General features: G+C 39.8%; 1 protein-coding gene across 2 annotated transcripts in view; it reads left to right on the forward strand.

Annotated features, from left to right (window-relative positions):
• Nucleotides 1-19,242, forward strand: part of LOC134352027 (meiosis regulator and mRNA stability factor 1) — a 68,009-nt gene that overhangs the window by 7,206 nt on the left and 41,561 nt on the right. For both annotated transcript variants that reach the window (XM_063059084.1, XM_063059085.1), the window contains exons 2-7: nt 8,983-9,207; nt 10,314-10,979; nt 11,774-11,945; nt 14,746-14,972; nt 15,397-15,514; nt 15,902-16,074. In XM_063059084.1, the coding sequence (XP_062915154.1) occupies nt 9,046-9,207; nt 10,314-10,979; nt 11,774-11,945; nt 14,746-14,972; nt 15,397-15,514; nt 15,902-16,074 (1,518 nt within the window). In that variant the 5' untranslated portion in view covers nt 8,983-9,045. The remainder of the gene's footprint in view (nt 1-8,982; nt 9,208-10,313; nt 10,980-11,773; nt 11,946-14,745; nt 14,973-15,396; nt 15,515-15,901; nt 16,075-19,242) is intronic.

The raw sequence follows: 19,242 nt of genomic DNA on the forward strand, positions 1-19,242 counted from the left end.
TGAGCCTCCAAAGACCACTTGACAACCCTGCTGGGGGTGTGAGGGGATAATATTGAAGGAGATCTTGACCAAAGTCTTTGCTAATCTATCATGCAGAAAATTCATGCGCAATGAAGGGGCTTTCTAAAGAGCACCTGTGTATAATCTGGGAGGGTTTATAATTTTACAGCAGTGGTTTATTTCAAATTTTTGCCCAACATTGTAATGTTACCACAAGTAAAATAACTTTTAAGCGCAAAGCACCGTTGGTGCATGACATTGATCATTGATAGCTTCTCCAATAAGTTGGTGTACGCTCTGACAAACGTCTATTATCTAGCTCATGACCTACGTGCATATCTAATTTCAGTGCTTATTAACTTTCAATGCATCCTGGATGGAAGTTGCCTACATTTGTATAAACAGTCACAAACATGAAATCTGCAGACGCTGGAATTTCAAGCAACACACATAAAAATTGCTGGTGAACGCAGCAGGCCAGGCAGCATCTCTAGGAAGAGGTACATTCGACGTTTCGGGCCGAGACCCTTCATCAGGACTAACTGAAAGAAGAGCTAGTAAGAGATTTGAAAGTGGGAGTGGGAGGGGGAGGGGGAGATCCAAAATGATAGGAGAAGACAGGAGGGGGAGGGATGGAGCCAAGAGCTGGACAGGTGATTGGCAAAAGGGATATGGGAGGATCATGGGACAGGAGGCCCAGGGAGAAAGAAAAGGTGGGGGGGGGGAAGCCCAGAGGATGGGCAAGGGGTATAGTGAGAGGGACAGAGGGAGAAAAAGGAGAGAGAGAAAAATAATGTGTGTATATAAATAAATAAATACCGGATAGGGTACGAGGGGGAGGATCTCCCAGTGGCCACACATTTTAATTCCACGTCCCATTCCCATTCTGATATGTCTATCCACGACCTCCTCTACTGTGAAGATGAAGCCACACTCCGGTATTTATTTATTTATATACACTTTTTTTTTCTCCCTCTGTCCCTCTGACTATACCCCTTGCCCATCCTCTGGGCTTCTCCCCCCCCCCTTTTCTTTCTCCCTAGGCTTCCTGTCCCATGATGCTCTCATATCCCTTTGGCCAATCACCTGTCCAGCTCTTGGCTCCATCCTGCCTCCTCCTGTCTTCTATCATTATCTCCCCCTCCTCCTCCCACTTTCAAATCTCTTACTATCTCTTCTTTCATTTAGTCCTGACGAAGTGTCTTGGCCTGAAACATCAACTGTACCTCTTCCTAGAGATGCTGCCTGGCCTGCTGCGTTCACCAGCAACTTTTATGTGTGTTGTTTGTATAAACAGTGGCGGAAGTTGTGACTGGAGTTATGTAGCTGCATTGTTGGGGGGGGGGGGAGGAAGCGAGCTTACACTAGTGGCATTGCCCAGTTTGTGTCACAAGCAAACTGGATGGAGTTGCAGAGTGCATGGAAGAGCTGCTGTATCTCCAGGGGAAAGCTTAACGAATGAGGAGTTGAAAGAGTTGAAACAACACCATGTTATTTGGAGGCTAATGGTACTGAAACAGTAGATACCAGTTGAAAGAAATCCAAGCACAGCAGTTTTCATACAAGGCATCATAAATAATTGAAGGAGCGATTGGAGCTGTTTTCTGAGAATTCCACAGACTCAAAGCATAGCTCCTTGGGGAAGGGAGTTTTGTTCAACAATAACTCTTGCTATGGAGAAGGCTCTGAGGCAGACAAGAGAATTAACCCTGAATCTCTTCAAAAGAAGGGTTATCAAGAACCTATCAACCTCCATCTTAAATGCACCCAGTGACCTGGCCTCCACAGCCACCTGTGGCAATGAATTCCACAGATTCACCACTCCCTGGCTAAAGAAATTCCTCTTCATCTGTTCTGAATGGATGTCCCTCTATTCTGAGACTGTGCCTTCTGGTCTGAGACCCACCCACTATAGGAAATATTCTTTTCACATCAGCTCTGTCTAGGCTTTTCAACATTCAATAGGTTTCAATGAGATGACCCTTCATTCTTCTAAACTCCAGTGAGTTCAGGCCCAGAGCCTTCAATCGCTGCTCATGATAACCCTTTCATTCCCAGAATCATTCTGATGAACGTCCTCAGAACCGTCTCCAATGTCAGCACCTCCCTTCTTAGATAATGGGCCCAAAATTGCTCAAAATATTCCCAAGTGAGGCCTCACCAGTGCCTTGTACAGCCTCATCAGAACACCCTTGCTTTTATATTCTTGTCCTCTTCAAATGAATGTTAACATTGCATTTGCCTTCCTTAACACTAATTCAACCTGCAAACGAACCTTTAGGGAATCCTGTACGAGGACTCCCAAATCCCTATGCACCTCAGATTTTTGAATCTCCTCCCTGTTTAGGAGATAGTCTATGCTTTTATTTCTTCTACCAAAGAGCATGACCCCACACTTCCCAACACTGTATTCCATCTGTCATCTCTTTGCCCATTTTCCTCATCTGTTTAAGTCCTTCTGAAGCCTCTCTGCTTCCTCAACACTCTCTGCTCCTCCTCCTATCTTTGTCTCATCTGCAAATTTAGCCACAAAGCCATCAATTTCATCATCCAAATTGTTGACATACAATGTAAAAAGCAGTCTCAACACAGACCCCTGTGGAAAACCGCTAGTCACCAGCAGCCAATCCAAAAAGGTTCTGTCTGTCAACAAACACAAAATACTGGAGGAACTCAGCAGTCCAGGCAGCACCTGGGAGAAGAGTACAGTCAGCGTTTCGGGCCAAAATCCTTCTCTTTATTCCCTCTCTTTGCCTCCTGCCAATCAGCTAATGCTCTGTACATGCTAGTAACTTTCATGTAACACCTTGGGCTCTTATTTTATGTAGCAGCGTCATGTGCAGTACCTTGTCAAAGGCCCTCTGAAAATCCAAGTACACAACATCCACCAATTCTCCTTCCTCTATCCTGCTTGTTATTCAAAGAATTTCAACAGATTTATCAGGCAAGATTCCCCCTTCAGGAAACCAATGTAACCAAGGCCTATTTTGTCATGTACCCTGAATCCACGTCCTTAACAATCATCTCCCAACATCTCCCCAGCCACGGAGTTCAGGCTAACTGGCCTATAAATTCCTTCTGCCTCTCTCCCTTCTTGAAGAGTGGAGTGACATTTGCAATTTTCTAGCCCCCCCCCCCAGAACAATGCCATAATCTAGTGATTTTTGAAAGATCATCACTAATGCCCCCAGTCTTTTCAGCTCCCTCTTTTAGAACCCCGGCGTGTGGTCCATCAGGTCCAGGTGACTTATCTACCTTCAGACCTTTCAGTTTCCCTAGCACCATCTCTCTAGTAATGGCAACTGCACTCACTTCTGTCCCTGGACACTCTCGAACTTCAGGGACACTACCAGTATCTTCCACCTTGAAGACTGATGCAAAATACTTATTCCGTTCATCCGCCATTTCCTTGTTCCCTGTTACTATTTCTCCAGCGTCATTTTTCAGTGGTCCAGTATCTACTCTCGCCTCTCTTTTGGTCTTTACATATCTGAAAAAACTTGGTATCATTTTTGACTGCTTGCCTTCATATTTCATCTTTTCCCGTAGTGTTTTTACAGTTGTCTTCTGATGGTTTTTAAAAATTTCCCAATCCTCGAACTTCCCACTAATTTTCGCTCTCTGACCTCTCTTCTGCTTTTACGATGTATTCGACTTCCCTTGTCAGCCACAGTTGCCTAATCCGTATTGCTCCCAGAAACTTCAGCCATTGCTGCTCTGCTGTCATCCCTGCTCGTGTCCAGCTTCTCTCTCATGCCTCTGTAATTCCCTTTATTCCACTGTAATACTGATACTTCTGACTTTAGCCTTTCCTTCCTAAATTGCAGGGTAAATTCTGTCATATTATGATCACTGTTTCCTAAGGTTTCCTTTACCTTAAATCCCTAATCATATCTGGTTCATTAGACAACACCTAATCCTGAATTGCTGATCTAGTGAGCTCAATCACATGCTGCTCAACCACATGATGCAAGTCGATGGGACTAGGCATATTAATAGTTCGGTTCGGACGAGAATGCCGAAGCGCCTGGTTCTGTGCTGTAGTGTTCTATGACTCTATGGTATCTTTGGCACGTGCAAGGAAACTGAAGCAGTACATCAGCAGAAGTGACACCATTATCTGAGGTGTCACTAGTACACACTGACTAAGAGGGAGGCCATTCAGGTCCATGCTGGCTTCCAACAGAACAATCTTATAAATCTCATTTTCCCTTATTTCTTCATCTTCCCAGCTGTATCTTTTCTTTTATTTCCGAATTTTAAGTCTGCTATGATGTGTTAAGATGTTTATGTTCAGTTAGTGTACATTGTATTTTCTGGGTATTCTCTGTATAATTACTGTTTTAGAAATAATGCTTTAATACTTGGTTTATTTTCAATGAAACACTAATCATTTGCTCTTGGGTAGAAAAATAACAATCAGCAATTCATATTCATATGTATATTTTATAGCTGATTCAGTTAGCATTGCCATCCAGAAAAAGGAATCCCAAGTGCTAAGTAAATAGTTTAAACACGAGTTATTAGTTGAGATAAACATTTTAGTTTATTTATAACGTCACTGTGAACAAAAGCAATATCAACTTGATCTCAAATATTTTATATAGGGAAATGTGGTGCTTTGCACCTATGGGGGGGGATAAAAGCGAAAATGTGATTTGCATTTATATAATACCTTTTGCAACCTAAGGTTATACTAGCAATCTAAAGGTATAATAATTGATGTAACATGTATGTACATGGTATAGGCAAGAAAAATAAATGTTGTTCAGGATACTGAGGAATATGCTACTGCTCTTTTCAAAACTTTTTAAAAAATTTTATTTAAGTTTAATGTACAATTCATAAGGAGCATCCTCAGTAGTGGGTTCAGGTTTTTTCTTTTGGTGTTTTGAGCTCAACTTTCCTATTCAAACTTACATATTCTGCCACTGAGGTACAACGAATGCTGTAGCTTAATCAGTGTACTTATGCATTTAATTTTTCAGTCTGTTCTGATATGCTAGACTGTTTCCTTCTACAAAAGTTTGCCATTATGGTGTCTTGAAAGTATTTTGTACTATCAGATAACAATGTCTTGTTACTTTAGTTTGTAACCAACTGAAAGTTGAACTAAGAATAATTATGATTTTGTAATTCAAAAATATTACAACAGTATTACATAATCCCATCTAAGGTTTTTCTCTTCTTAAGCCCTGTCACCCAACTGGAAGATAGGTCGCCAACAGCAGCTCGCCAGAGTCCCCTGTCCTGGGCCAGTCTGGTGGTGGTCCTGGATGATAGAAAGCTGATCAGCCCTGTGGTTTCCACAGACTTCTGGCTTTCACCACATAACTTCATACATCTTCGAAGCAAAGATCCTTTCCCTCCCAGGGATGAAGTCTTTGGAGCTTCTGTTGGTGTTTCTGTAGCACTGGGTTATTACGAGAAGGGGTTGCCAGCCCCATAGCTACTTTTGCAGCCAGGATTGGGTCCGTCCATGGCAGAGTTATCTGAGGTTTTAACCAGTGATCTCCTGCGGTGATAGGCTCAATTAAACTTGTCAAAAAATACCGGTTGTTGTATAGTTCTGGAGGCTTGTGTATCAATTACAGAAAGTTCATCATCATTATATGCCATGTCATATGATGTAGGCAATCATGGTCTCCTGAGCATGATTGTTCCTGGCAAATTTTTCTACAGAAATGGTTTGCCATTGCCTTCTGAGTAGCATCTTTACAAAACGGATGACCTCAGCCATGATCAATACTCTTCAGTGATTGTCCGTGTGGCATCAGTGATTGTATAACCAGGATTTGGGATAGGCACCAGCTGCTAATATAACCATATAAGCCTGCTCCCATGGCTTCATGTGATCCTGATCGAGGGGGCTAAGCAAACGGTATACTTTGCCCAAGTGTGACCTGCAGGCTAGCGGAGGGAAGGAGCACCTTACACCTCCTTTGGATCTCTACCATGCCACCCACTTTATCCTGTAATGGTTTGATAAATTTGGATGTCTGATCAAAAACTAAATTCTGGCTAGGGAAAAAAAATGTTCAAAATATTTGTGTAAAAGTTGCAGTCAGATTTAGTCGGAACAGAAAGTCATAACTGAGCAAGTCGGGGTCACTCCATTCACTCAAATGTTTAGCCAATGTTTTATTTAATATTTCCTCTCAACTATCTGTTTTCACTAAATTGTATAGTTTAGTACATCCATTCACCAACCACTGCACAAGTTAGCCTGTACAACTTCCCTCTTGCATACTTGAGTTTTGTTAACTGGTTTATAGAATTTAACAAATTTGAATGTTCTATTAAGGTAGAATGTTACTTCTTTTCGAGTAAACACAGACCACATTTCAGTTGTCATGCAGATTAAATCATCTCAAGAGCCAGAAGAGACTGCAGATGCTGAAATCAAGAAATAAAATCTCAAGCTGTGTCGTTTCTCCTTGTTGATACGTTGCTTATGATAAATACCAGTAGTATATGACTTTTAAGTCTGTAAAGCCTTAACTTAGATATAAAGTATTTCAGGTCACCTGTGGGATCCAAAAAGACTTTCCTTTTACTTCCAATATATTGCTGATTTCAGCGAGCTGGCCAATCTGTGACCAGTATTTTGTGGCATAAAAATCAATAACATTTATTGATGCAGCACATTATTGTAAGAGAATTTCAAGGCACTTAATAGCCAATACATTCTGTTTGGAAGTAGTTACTATTATAATGCTGAACTACTACTTTGATTGGATACCAGTAGAAAATTGTAATATGTAATATATCTATAGGCATGGACTGTATGTGTAGAACCACTGGTTATACTTCATTTAAGTTCGAGAAGATTTGGTATGCCACTAAGGATTGTAGCAAATTTCTATAGATGTCCCATGTATGGCATTCTGAGTAGTTGCATCACAGTCACAATCAGCTCTATCATGAGCATAGCCTCCCCGCTATGGAGGACATCTTCAAAAGCACTGGCTCAAGGCGGCAGCATTCATCATTGGGAACCCTCAGAATGCAGGACATGCCCTCTTATCACTGCCATCAGAAAGGAAGTACACGAATCTGAGGAGACTCACAAGGTTTTAGAAACTGCTTTCTTCCAGCTCCATCATCAGATTTCTGAATGGTCCATGAACCTCTGACCACTACCTCATATACTGTCTGTCAATGGTAATAAACCTGATTATGATTCTGGTCTCTGAAGCAATATATTAAGAATTTTTCAGATAATTTGTTCTGGTGGTATTATTTGAGGAAGAAATGTTGACCATGTCACTAGAAGAACTGTTATTCAAATCATATACAATCTACAGTATTTTTCATCTATTTTTGTATTATGTTTTGGCAGTTTGGTGTTCCACCCAAAACAACGCATCTCTGACATTCTATAGCTAATATGCTCAAGACATTAATGTGTTTTGAACCTCAACATTCAGGAGGCGTTGACAGTGTAACCAGTGGAGCCAATCAAATCCTCTAGAGACATAGTTATTTTAAGTCTTATTTCCCTTATGTATCATTGTCTTGCATTTCTTCACAATAATTCCATATCTCATAAATCAACACACTGCCCAACTAATCCAGATCCTTTTAAGTCTGAAATACTTTTCAAGATGTTGGAAAATATTCATATCAGCGATTGATATTTAGCTGATTGTATTTGACCTCATATAGTATATAAAACACATAACTTTAATCTTGTATGTTAGAATCACTAAGGTGTGTGAGATACATTTGAGCAGAAGACAAATCAATGTTTAGTAAGTAAGAGGATCATTGTAAACTGCTGAATTATTTTGCATCTCTATTGTCCTACTTGAAATGTGCTTTATTCTGCCATATCATAATGTGCAAATTAATCAGAATTTGTATTTATATATTGTTTTATTTGTGCTTGTATTTCCTTTTGAGTTGTTCTGAATGTTATGTAAATAAAGCAATCTAGCCAAATTTCAGTCTATGGAAGAATTTGACATTGAGTCAGAGACCAAACTAAGCCTTTTGCCAACAATGCCCATACTGACGTCAATTACCCATTTAAACTACTTCTGTTTCTGGAACTTGATCCATAGCCTTTTATGCTTTGTAATCTCAGGTACTCATCCAAGTAATTCTGAAATGAGAGTGTATCTGCGTTCACCACTCAATCAGGCAATCGTTTTAAGTTTTCTTTTTATTTTCAAGTTTTCCAAAGAGTTTCAGGATTGAAGATATTTTAATGACTGATTTCTCTGGATGCTTTGCCACTAAATATACCTTTGGAAACACAATTAGCACAAGTTACATTAGTTTGGTTTACAAATGAAAATCATTCATTAGTTGACTTGTGATTAATATTGCATGACATAGCTTTTCGCTAGTTTATGCAAACATTAATGGTAATACCCTGAAGCAATCGTCTGCAGTTTCATGGATTATACTATGTTTAACTGTTTTATAAATCTATACAGCTTTTATGCATTCGTTGTTCAAGTTTGCTCTGATGCCTTAAGGTCTAAGTCTACATCTTAATTGACACTTGTATAAGTACACTCAAGACAGCATTTTGTAAGAAGGTGAACAGATGTAAAGTTTCAGACTGATACTTTTTAAAAAGATCAGAACTGGATAAGATGCAGTAAAAAGGTGAGACAGAAAAGTAAATAAAAAGCAGGGAAGATCTAAAAGTGAATGGCAAGAAAGATGCAACAACAAAAGTTGAGTCAAATGCTAATAGATAAATAAAGGATCAAAGGTGGGTCTGGGGTAAGTAAAAAATAATAAATGAATCTGAAAGTGTAGTTGACAATTAAGTCTGAATGACTCTTACATAACCAGCTGCAAGATTGGGAAGGTGCAGATTCTTGAGTTTTGCTTGAGCTTCACTGGAACAATGTAATAACCAAAAGCTGCGCGGTCATAAATGAGAATAGAGAAAAGCCAAATACAGAAAATTACTGTTGCTATTCCATGATTTCCTTCTCAAGAAAGTATTCTTCCTTTTTACAGAACAGGGGAGAAGAATGAAAGGAAAGACAGATGAAAGGATGCTGAGGAAGTATGTAAGGCTGTATGATGGATGGCAACAGAAAGGAGAATTCCTTTTGCAGTAGGCCTGTTGGATGCCTAAATCTACCTGATGATGATGATGGTGACATTTCTAAACAGTGGCTCTGGAAAATCTCAAATTGCTTTTCAACAGTTGAACAGATATTACCGTCCAGTAAAAAAACGGTAAATTCATTGTTCCATCTTACAAGTTACTGTCCATTATCAAATATTTATATTTTCTGGCAAAGTATAACAGTTGCATGAATAAAATTTCACATTTGGCACAAATCAAGCTTTTATAATTCTTGCAAAGTTGAAGCTGAATGTTGAAGTCGCAATCGTAGGAAATTAATGGAGTTGATTTTATATCACAATCATTCATGTTTAAGTTTTAAATTATATACTCAATTTGTTTTTTATTTGCTTTGTTTAAATTTTGCTGCATATGTTTAATGTCAGCAATATGAATTAAACATAGTTCATCAGCAGACATTGTCAATGTAGTCATTCTTTCCCATGACAGGTGAAGCATTTATGATCTATACCTTGTGAGTTTTTAATTATTAATTCAAAGGTTCAGAGGTTCAATTTAATGTCAGAGAAATGTATACAATATACATCCTGAAATGCTTTTTCTTTGCAAATGTTACAAGTTTAATTAAACAGTAATTAACTCCCTCATTCCAATAGTCTTGAGAATACCTTTTAATTATTTTGTCTGATTTTGATGTCTTGCTGTATTAATTGTCCCATAATTTTTCTTAAGATTTGAAACTGCTGATTTTAGTTGGTATGCATTCCTGCTTTTAAGTCATTGAGTGGCTTTGCATCTAAATCCACAGGTGATGAATGTGCATAATTGGGGCATTTACAGTGTGAAAGGAAAATAGGAATTCTTAGCTGTCTTAAGCAGAGGATTGGGAAGTCTTATTGCTGTGACTGGGATGGTGGGGGAGTCTAGTAAAAGTGGTCTTTATTCACCAAGATTGCTTCCTTGGACATGTTTATTGGTAGGTATCATGTGTACTTTTTGCTCTAACTTGAAATTGAGGGAAAATAAATCCTTACATGCAAGAGCCTCATCTTTGTTTCATTATATTTGTACTAAGTTTGCACCAAAATTAAATGGTTATTTAGTTTATGAAATACAAAATTAAATATCACTATTTAAAGAAATATTCATAAACCTTGTGGGCCCTAGTACCTTGTGTGTGAATTTCCTTTGCTACTTTCTTTGTTTGTGTGAAAAGATACTAACTCTGAGTATATATTGTCTTTTGCTCTTCCAGAAACATTACATGGAGACCAACAAACCCATACTTGAATTGAAGCATGTTCCCCTTCCCTCCCATCATGCTAATTCTAATTTCTTTGCAAACACTCCCCCTTCTGACATTCAGTCTTTTCCAAAGCAGCAGTCAGCTGGCAGGAAAGTTAGTTGCTGTCCGCATTGTTTCATCCAAATTCAAAATGGTAATGGTTGCATTCACTCAATTGGTAATGACGCTTCAGAACACACAAATACTGGAACAGTTACATGTCAAATAAGTTCAATGCCTACCTTCCACACAAAGTACTGTAAAGCAACTACAGCTAAACATCTTTTGGATGGAACTCCATGCCACTTGACTAGCCCCTATACTGAGAACATTGTCTCCAGTTATCAGCTTCAGCCACCCCTTTCCCAGAATCTATCTTGTTGTGGAAATCTCTTCAAACAGTCCCAACCCTACCATTCGAGTGTCTCAAAACTGCATCAAGTTCCTGTGCATCAGAGCTACAACACAAATAGTCATTTTTCCTGCACAGAGCTCACTGGCAGAGTTAGTGGGCATTTGGAAAACCAAGAGAATCAAGATGACCAACCAAAACGTGTTTGCACCAACTCTTTACCTTTGCACGTGCCTTCTATGTTTCTGAAAAATTCACATCGCTGTGATGATTGTGCAAATAAGGTTAGTATATTTGATTTGAAAATAATTTTTTTTCAAATTACTTGTAAAACTTAAGTCCTTTAACTTTCAATATTTTGTCCAGCTTGTATGATGCATTTCTTTTATTTCACATGCAGCTTTCATTAGTTGTGTGGAGCGATTTTAATGGTACATTTATACCATTCAGCCATGTAATGAGATGCTGCAGACTTGGGAATGGTGTTTGATATAGTTACACCAATAGTATTAATATGCAAAATCACCTTCCCCACATGTTCAGATCCCACTCGTCCATTTTTTTTTGTTCTTTCACACAGCTCTAGCCTCATCTGTCCTTCAAAAAGGCCGAAACACAATTGTTTCTAACTAAATTAGATTTATTTAGGTGGTGTGTCATATGCTGAACATTTGGTTTTAACTGGTTATTTATTTCTCATATTTTCACCAATATATGCTCATTCCCAAGTTTGTAACATAGTACTCTTCCCGTGTGCAGCATTATGCCTGACCCTTCTAATTTGAACAGCACCAAAGCTGATAATCTTTACATTATCTGTTCTTTACAATACTCTTAAGCATACAGTTAAACTTCTGTTGAACCAATGCAGAAAAACATATATGCATTTACAAACAGCAAAAAGGTAAAAACAGAAAATATTATGTAGTGGTATTTGGTTCATTTATGCCATACACATTATCTGTTGTATATTGAACTGGTTTCAGAATTAACCATTTTGCTTAATTTTCTCTGAGTAACTTGCTTACCATGAAATCTGAAGTGTAGCTTTAGTTTATTTCTTTAATCTTTGTTGCAGTCACCCAAGCGTCCTGTTTTGGATACAACAAAGATTTGGCCAAATATTCCCCCACCAATTCAGTCCGTTCCAGTTTCTATATCGACGTGCAATGGTGCTCAGAATGAAGATCAAATGACGGAGACACCAATCCTAACAGCAGGAAATTTGGGCCTCCAGCCTCAGAAGTATGGTATGTGCTTTAATATTCTTTCCCATTCATGTCAATTCTTAGCTTTAGTGATAATGCAGTGTCATTCAATTTTCAAATTCTATATTGACAATTTCATGCCAAAATTGCCTTGTGGAGAGGTAATTATCCAGTAAATTTATGATCCATGCTGTAATTACAAGATGGATTACAAGGTGGCAAAGATAATACAAATAGGGTCCCTCAATTATCAATTACATAAATTAATTTTTTAAAATTGTTTATTCATCTTCACATGCAAAGCAGAAATATGGACCTTTTGACATCATAACCAACCCAATTCATTCTTCACCTGTTGACCATGTGTATCAAGTTTTAGGTCAACTGCAATGAATAATGTGGAATAGCAGGAACTCACCTTTCCTTCGCCTACCTTCAATTAAATGGTCCTGTTGACACGTTGGCTGAGGTCAAGTAAGTTTGAAGAAGTGACATAAATTTGACTGCCCTTGATAACAATTCAGCACTTGACTCATTAAGGAACCATGGTAAAATGGACATCATGGAGAAAAATACTCCATTCATTGGTCATACCATACATTATAGAGGTCAGTTGCAGTTATTAGTGGTCATTCATCCCAGCCCTAGAATATTATTGCAGGAATTCCTCTGGGCCTAGTCCAAATCACAGCCATATTCATATGCTTCTTCAATGATCTTCTTTGCATCCTAAGGTCAAAATTGAAGATACAGTGGATTCTGGTTAATTGGAACACATCAGGACCAGTATATTTTTGGTTCAATTAAGCAGCTGCCCCAATTAGCCAAAGTTTCCTGGAAATAGGTAAAAATGTATAAAAAAGGCAAACTACCATTTAACTGAGTTTCAAGTTATGCATACAGATAAATTAGAATACTATCAATACAATTACAGTACTATTAAACAGTGTGTTATTTCTTAATAGTTATCAACGGAGGAATTCATCCACTGTACAGTGCGAGTTCTTTTGATTAACTGTAAATGGAGAAAATTCGTGCACCTAGTACAAATAATGAATGGCTTTCATTGCCTTCCTGCATGAATTGGTGCCAACAACAACTTTCCTGGCATCCTGTGTAGTCACTAGCTCAAGTTCAAATGTGTCATCATCACTTCCCTGATCTTCATATTTCCTGCTTTGGTATTTTGATACAATGCTTTCAACAGTTGCATCCTCCAAACCTTCATTTTTACTGTAACATTCAACATGTTGGCAAGGGTCTGAATTTTTTAAAAGTCAAAATGAAAAAACAGAATTATCCAAAATCACTGCTTTTTGGATCAGCATCCATTGGCCCAGATGGATAACATAATACAAACGTACGCAACTGACGCTATTTAAAAACTGCTCACTCCATGTATGGTGTAGTGTCCTTTGGCCACACAAATGCATGCGTCTGATGCTAGTTAGAAACTGTTTGGCAACAGTATCCTGCCCCAATTAAGTGGCATAGTGTCCCAAATAAGTAGTTGCACCGATTTTCCCATGGCCAATTAACCGGAATCCAGTGTAATCACTGATGAATGCACATTATTTGATTCTTACTCAAAAACAAAATTAAGGCAATTCATGTCTGCATGCATCAAGATCAAGACAACATTTGCTCTTGTGTTATTAAGTTGCATATAAGAATGAGGCATTGACTTTGCTGAACAAGGGAGAAGCTAACTACTAATACGTAATTGTTATATGCCATCATTGTCTGCTTATCCTATATTATCAGTGTGGTCCCCATTAACCAGTAAATTAACTGGACAGGCTGAGAAATACCACGGATAAGAACATAAGACACTACAATTTGCACAAGTAGGAAATTGTTCTGCAGTTACTTACCATGGCAGTCTCACAATACCTTCTAAACCCAAGACCTCTGCCACCAAGGTGGATAAGGACTTCATGTGGATGAAAACACTCCATCCTCCAAATCGCACACCATCCGGACTTGCTGGATCTAAATTTCAGAATCCCCCTTCCAACAGTGTTGTTAGGGTGTCTTGACAGAATGACTGAAGCATTTTAAGGCAAATATGGCATGCCGTCTTCACCAGCCCATCTACTTATGTAGTCCTTGCACTGATTACTGATCATAACCTTCAAATCAGAACAATACCCTCATGTTTCTTTATGCATGGGGCCTCTACAGAAATTTGAAACAAACAGGTAAAACAAAGATCAAAGCTTCATTTATTATCAAAGTAGACAACTCTGAAATTCTTCTTCCCCAGATAGCCACCAAAACCAGGTAAAGAAAAGAGCGGCAACATACTCATCAACCCCCAAATCCCTCCTCGCTGCAAAAAAACGAAGAAAAACAGAACAGGCACATCAACCCCAAATGCTCCTCCCCCACACACAGAAAAAGGGACAGATCAGTGAAAAACACATAATATAAAAATCTGTAAGACCGAAAAGTAAAGTCTACAGTCCAAGCCCACATCCAAAACACAGAAAACCTATGTAACGTTCCCCGGGCCCAGTGGCAGGCTTTTCCCTCTCCATAGCAGAGCACTCCCACCAGCGATTAAGAGGCAGGCAGCCAGTGCTTACCTTCCACATTTGCCTGTCTTTCATTAGATTTGTGCATAAAGGAGGATGTTAGCTGGTGCAGTTTCTAGGCAATCATGTTTAAGTGCTCAAGCTGACACGAGTTCCAAGCTGAATGTAAATTATGAGCAGCTTTATGTTAGTATTACTTTATTCAGAAACTTAGTATTCAAAAAACTATGCCAATCATTAGCAATTTAAGTTACTGAGAAAGTATACATGAAAATATGGCACTAATTCTGGTGAATTTTCAACAGGATTATCTGATGTAGCAATACCAGGCCAACAACAGGAGAATCTACCACCTATTGGGGTGTTTTGGGATATAGAAAATTGCTCTGTCCCAACAGGACGGTCAGCCATGACAATAGTACAGCGAATCCGTCAACAGTTTTTCCAAGGTCACAGAGAGGCAGAATTCATTTGTGTGTGTGATATTAGCAAAGAGAACAAGGAAGTTATCCAGGAGCTTAATAATTGCCAGGTAAGTCACCTGCATAATCTGCCTGTACTAGTGACTGTGTTTTCTAAATATTAAGGATTTTATGTTGCTAGTATTTAAAACAGAAAGCCAAATTTCAGATTGAAAAAAATTCTTAAGTTTAAAACTCTTTCTATTTTAAAGTTCCAGAACCTTGCTAAGTATCTCGTGCAGTAAAATGGACAGCCCTTCACCCCAACTCAGCCCTAACCCACTCCCCACACACGCACCCCCATTCTACATTCAAAATCAGGTGTGTTCCAAAACAGGCAAGATTGGTTGAATACATTGATATCTAGCAGGCTAACATTACCATCTCTTATTATGCTTCATTCCACTAAATTGTAATTGTAAGATAGAGCACATACACGTTAGTAATGAAGTTGTGATGAAAACCAAGTTTAAAAAATATTTTTTTTTGGTGCAGGTGACAGTTGCACATATAAATGCAACAGCAAAGAATGCTGCCGATGACAAGCTTAGACAAAGTTTAAGGCGATTTGCTGATACTCACACAGCTCCATCCACTGTTGTTTTGGTATCCTGTAAGTAACCAATATACTTAAACACATTTAATTACATCGGGAAAAACTGATCATGGGCAAAGGTTACTAGAATAGCAGCTTAGTCTGATCTCCTCAGTGAGAAGACGTTAATTAAAAGTAATGTAGGGTATATTCCATTAAGTAATTTTAGGTTTAAAATCTGGAATACATAGCATGCTGAAAGTCAGTGTCATTGTTGGCGCAATGAAATGTCGCTTGCTTAGATCTTAAAATTTGTGTATCTTTTATAATTTCTAATGACAATATATGTGTACTACGAATGAACATAGAGAAATATTTTCCTGTCTTTTAAGCTAAAAATATAGCAGAGATTGATTTCAATCAGAATTTATTCTTTCTAATAATTGTAGTTTGATCATTTTATAGCTGATGTCAACTTTGCCTCAGAACTCAGTGACCTTCGGCATCGGCATGGTTTTCAGATCATTTTGGTGCATAAGAATCAAGTTTCAGATGCACTTCTACAACATGCACACAAACATATCAAATTTGAGGAATTTGTTTCTAACTTACCACCAAGATTACCAGAGAAAACACAAGTAAGTTTCTTCTCAATGTTATTAAATCACATTTTCTAAAATAACACAAGTCATTACTTAAGTTTTTATTTGTTGCTAATGCGAACTACAATTGCAGGAAGTTTGGATACTTGCAGATTTCAATTATCTTTTCTCCCTTTTTTCCTTCAACACCAATTTTTTTTTCCAGTTTTCAAGACATGTTCATTACTAGCATGCTTTTATGACACTCCAGTAGCTAGGTGCTCATCATGACAAAGACAGGCTTTAATTTTTAAAAAAATTTCTGGATCATGAACATCAGCTAAATTTCACAGCCACCATGCGTGTCTGGAGTATTAATCATGGTCTCTAGGTGAACGGCTAAGGATTTCCGGAGTGAAGGCAGTTTTACTATTCGGGTAAAAGAGAGGTAAGACTGCGCAGGCGCTTCACGTCAGCCAGTAGAGCGGGAAAAGTTTAAAAAGAAGTCCATCATATCCAGTGGGCAGACGAGTGAGAGGGAGCAGAGTGACAGGGCTTTGGCTCAACAGGCTTAGGCGATAATGAGGCGAGGTAGGTTTACCTGTGTTAATTGCGGAAAAGAAGTAGTATGTGTGTGACACCGGTTTTCTGTGCTCGGTGTCAGATGTGGGAGGTCCTGGAGTCTCCCAGCTTCGCGGACAGCCATATCTGCACCCGGTGTGTGGAGCTGCAGCTCCTAAGGGACGGAGTTAGGGAACTGCAGATGCAGTTCAACGACCTTCGTCTGGTCAGGGAAAGCGAGGAGGTGATAGAAAGGAGTTATAGGCAGATGGTTGCACCGGGGCCACAGGAGACAGACAAGTGGGTCACTGTCAAGAGAGGGAAGGGGAAGAGTCAGGTACTAGAGAGTACCCCTGTGGCTGTACCCCTTGACAATAAGTACTCCTGTTTGAGTACTGTTGGGGGGGGACAGCCTACCTGGGGGAAGCAACAGTGGCTGTGTCTCTGGCACAGAGTCTGGCCCTGTGGCTCAGAAGGGTAGGGAAAGGAAGAGGAAGGCAGTAGTGATAGGGGACTCTATAGTTAGGGGGTCAAAGAGGCGATTCTGTGGACGCAGGAAAGAAACTCGGATGGTAGTTTGCCTCCCAGGTGCCAGGGTCCGGGATGTTTCAGATCACGTCCAGGATATCCTGCAGTGGGAGTGAGAACAGCCAGAGGTCATGGTACATATTGGTACCAATAACATAGGTAGGAAAAGGGAAGAGGTCCTGAAAAAAGACTTCAGGGAGTGAGGAAGGAAGTTGAGAAGCAGGACCGCAAAGGTAGTAATCTCAGGATTACAGCCTGAGCCACGCGACAGTGAGTATAGGAATAGAATGAGGTGGAGGATAAATGTGTGGCTGAGGGATTGGAGCGGGGTCAGGGATTCAGATCTCTGGATCATTGGGACCTCTTTTGGAGCAGGTGTGACCTGTACAAAAAGGACAGGTTGTACTTGAATCCCAGGGGGACCAATATCCTGGCGGGGAGGTTTAAGGCTACTGGGGAGAGTTTAAACTAGAATTGTTGGGGGGGTGGGGACCGAACTGAGGAGACTGGGGAAGAGGCGATTGGCTCACAGTAGAGACAGCATGGAGGCAGTTTGTGAGGGAGGATAAGCAGGTGATAGAGAAGGGACACACTCAGATGGACGGTTTGAGATGTGTCTATTTTAATGCAAGGAGTATTGTGAACAAATCGGATGAGTTTAGAGCGTGGATCAGTACTTGGAGCTATGATGTGGTGGCCATTACAGAGACTTGGATGGCTCAGGGACAGGAATGGTTACTTCAAGTGCCAGGTTTTAGATGCTTCAGAAAGGACAGGGAAGGAGGCAAAAGAGGTGGGGGCGTGGTACTGTTGATCAGAGATAGTGTCATGGCTGCAGAAAAGGTGGACGTCATGGAGGGATTGTCTACGGAGTCTCTGTGGATGGAGGTTAGGAACAGGAAGGAGTTTATAGGCCGCCCAATAGTAACAAGGATATCGAGGCGCAGATAGGGAAACAGATCCTGGAAAGGTGTAATAATAAGAGTTGTTGTGATGGGAGATTTTATTTTCCCAAATATCGATTGGCATCTCCCTAGAGCAAGGGGTTTAGGTGGGGTGGAGATTGTTAGGTGTGTTCAGGAAGGTTTCTTGACACAATATGTAGATAAGCCTACAAGAGGAGAGACTGTACTTGATTTGGTATTGGGAAATGAACCTGGTCAGGTGTCAGATCTCACAGTGGGAGAGCATTGTGGAGATAGTGATCATAATTCTATCTCCTTTACAATAGCATTAGAGAGAGATAGAAACGGACAAGTTAGAAAAGCGTCTTATTGGAGTAAGGGGAATTAGAGGCTATCAGGCAGGAAATTGGAACCTTAAATTGGGAACAGAAGTTCTCAGGGAAAAGTGCGGAAGAAATGTGGCAAATGTTCAGGGGATATTTGTGTGGAGTTCTGCATAGGTACGTTCCAATGAGACGGGGAAGTTATGGTAGGGTGCAGGAACTGTGGTGTACGAAGGCTGTAATAAATCTAGTCAAGAAGAAAAGAAAAGCTTACAAAAGGTTCAGAGAGTTAGGTAATGTTAGGGATCTAGAAGATTATAAGGCTAACGGGAAGGAGCTTAAAAAGGAAATTAGGAGAGCCAGAAGGGGCCATGAGAAGGCCTTGGCAGGCAGGAATAAGGAAAATCCCAAGGCATTCTACAAGTATGTGAAGAGCAAGAGGATAAGACGTGAAAGAATAGAACCTATCAAGTGTGACAGTGGGAAAGTGTGTATGGACCGGAGGAAGTAGCAGAGGTACTTAAATGAATACTTTACTTCAGTATTCACTATGGAGAAGGGTCTTGGTGATTGTAGTGCAGACTTACAGCAGACTGAAAAGCTGTAGGTATTAAGAAAGAGGATGTGCTGGAGCTTTTGGAAAGCATCAAGTAGGATAAGTCGCCGGGAGCGAATGGGATCTACCCCAAGCTACTGTGGGAGGCGAGGGAGGAGATTGCTGAGCCTCTGGTGATGATCCTTGAATCATGAATGGGGACGGGAGAGGTTCTGGAGGATTGGAGGGTTGCGGATGTTGTTCCTTATTCAAGAAAGGGAGTAGAGGTAGCCCAGGAAATTATAGACCAGTGAGTCTGACTTCGCTGGTTGGTAAGTTGACGGATAAGATCCTGAGAGGCAGGATTTATGAA

The sequence above is a fragment of the Mobula hypostoma genome, chromosome 9, assembly GCF_963921235.1.
Source record: "Mobula hypostoma chromosome 9, sMobHyp1.1, whole genome shotgun sequence".
Taxonomy (NCBI): domain Eukaryota; kingdom Metazoa; phylum Chordata; class Chondrichthyes; order Myliobatiformes; family Myliobatidae; genus Mobula; species Mobula hypostoma.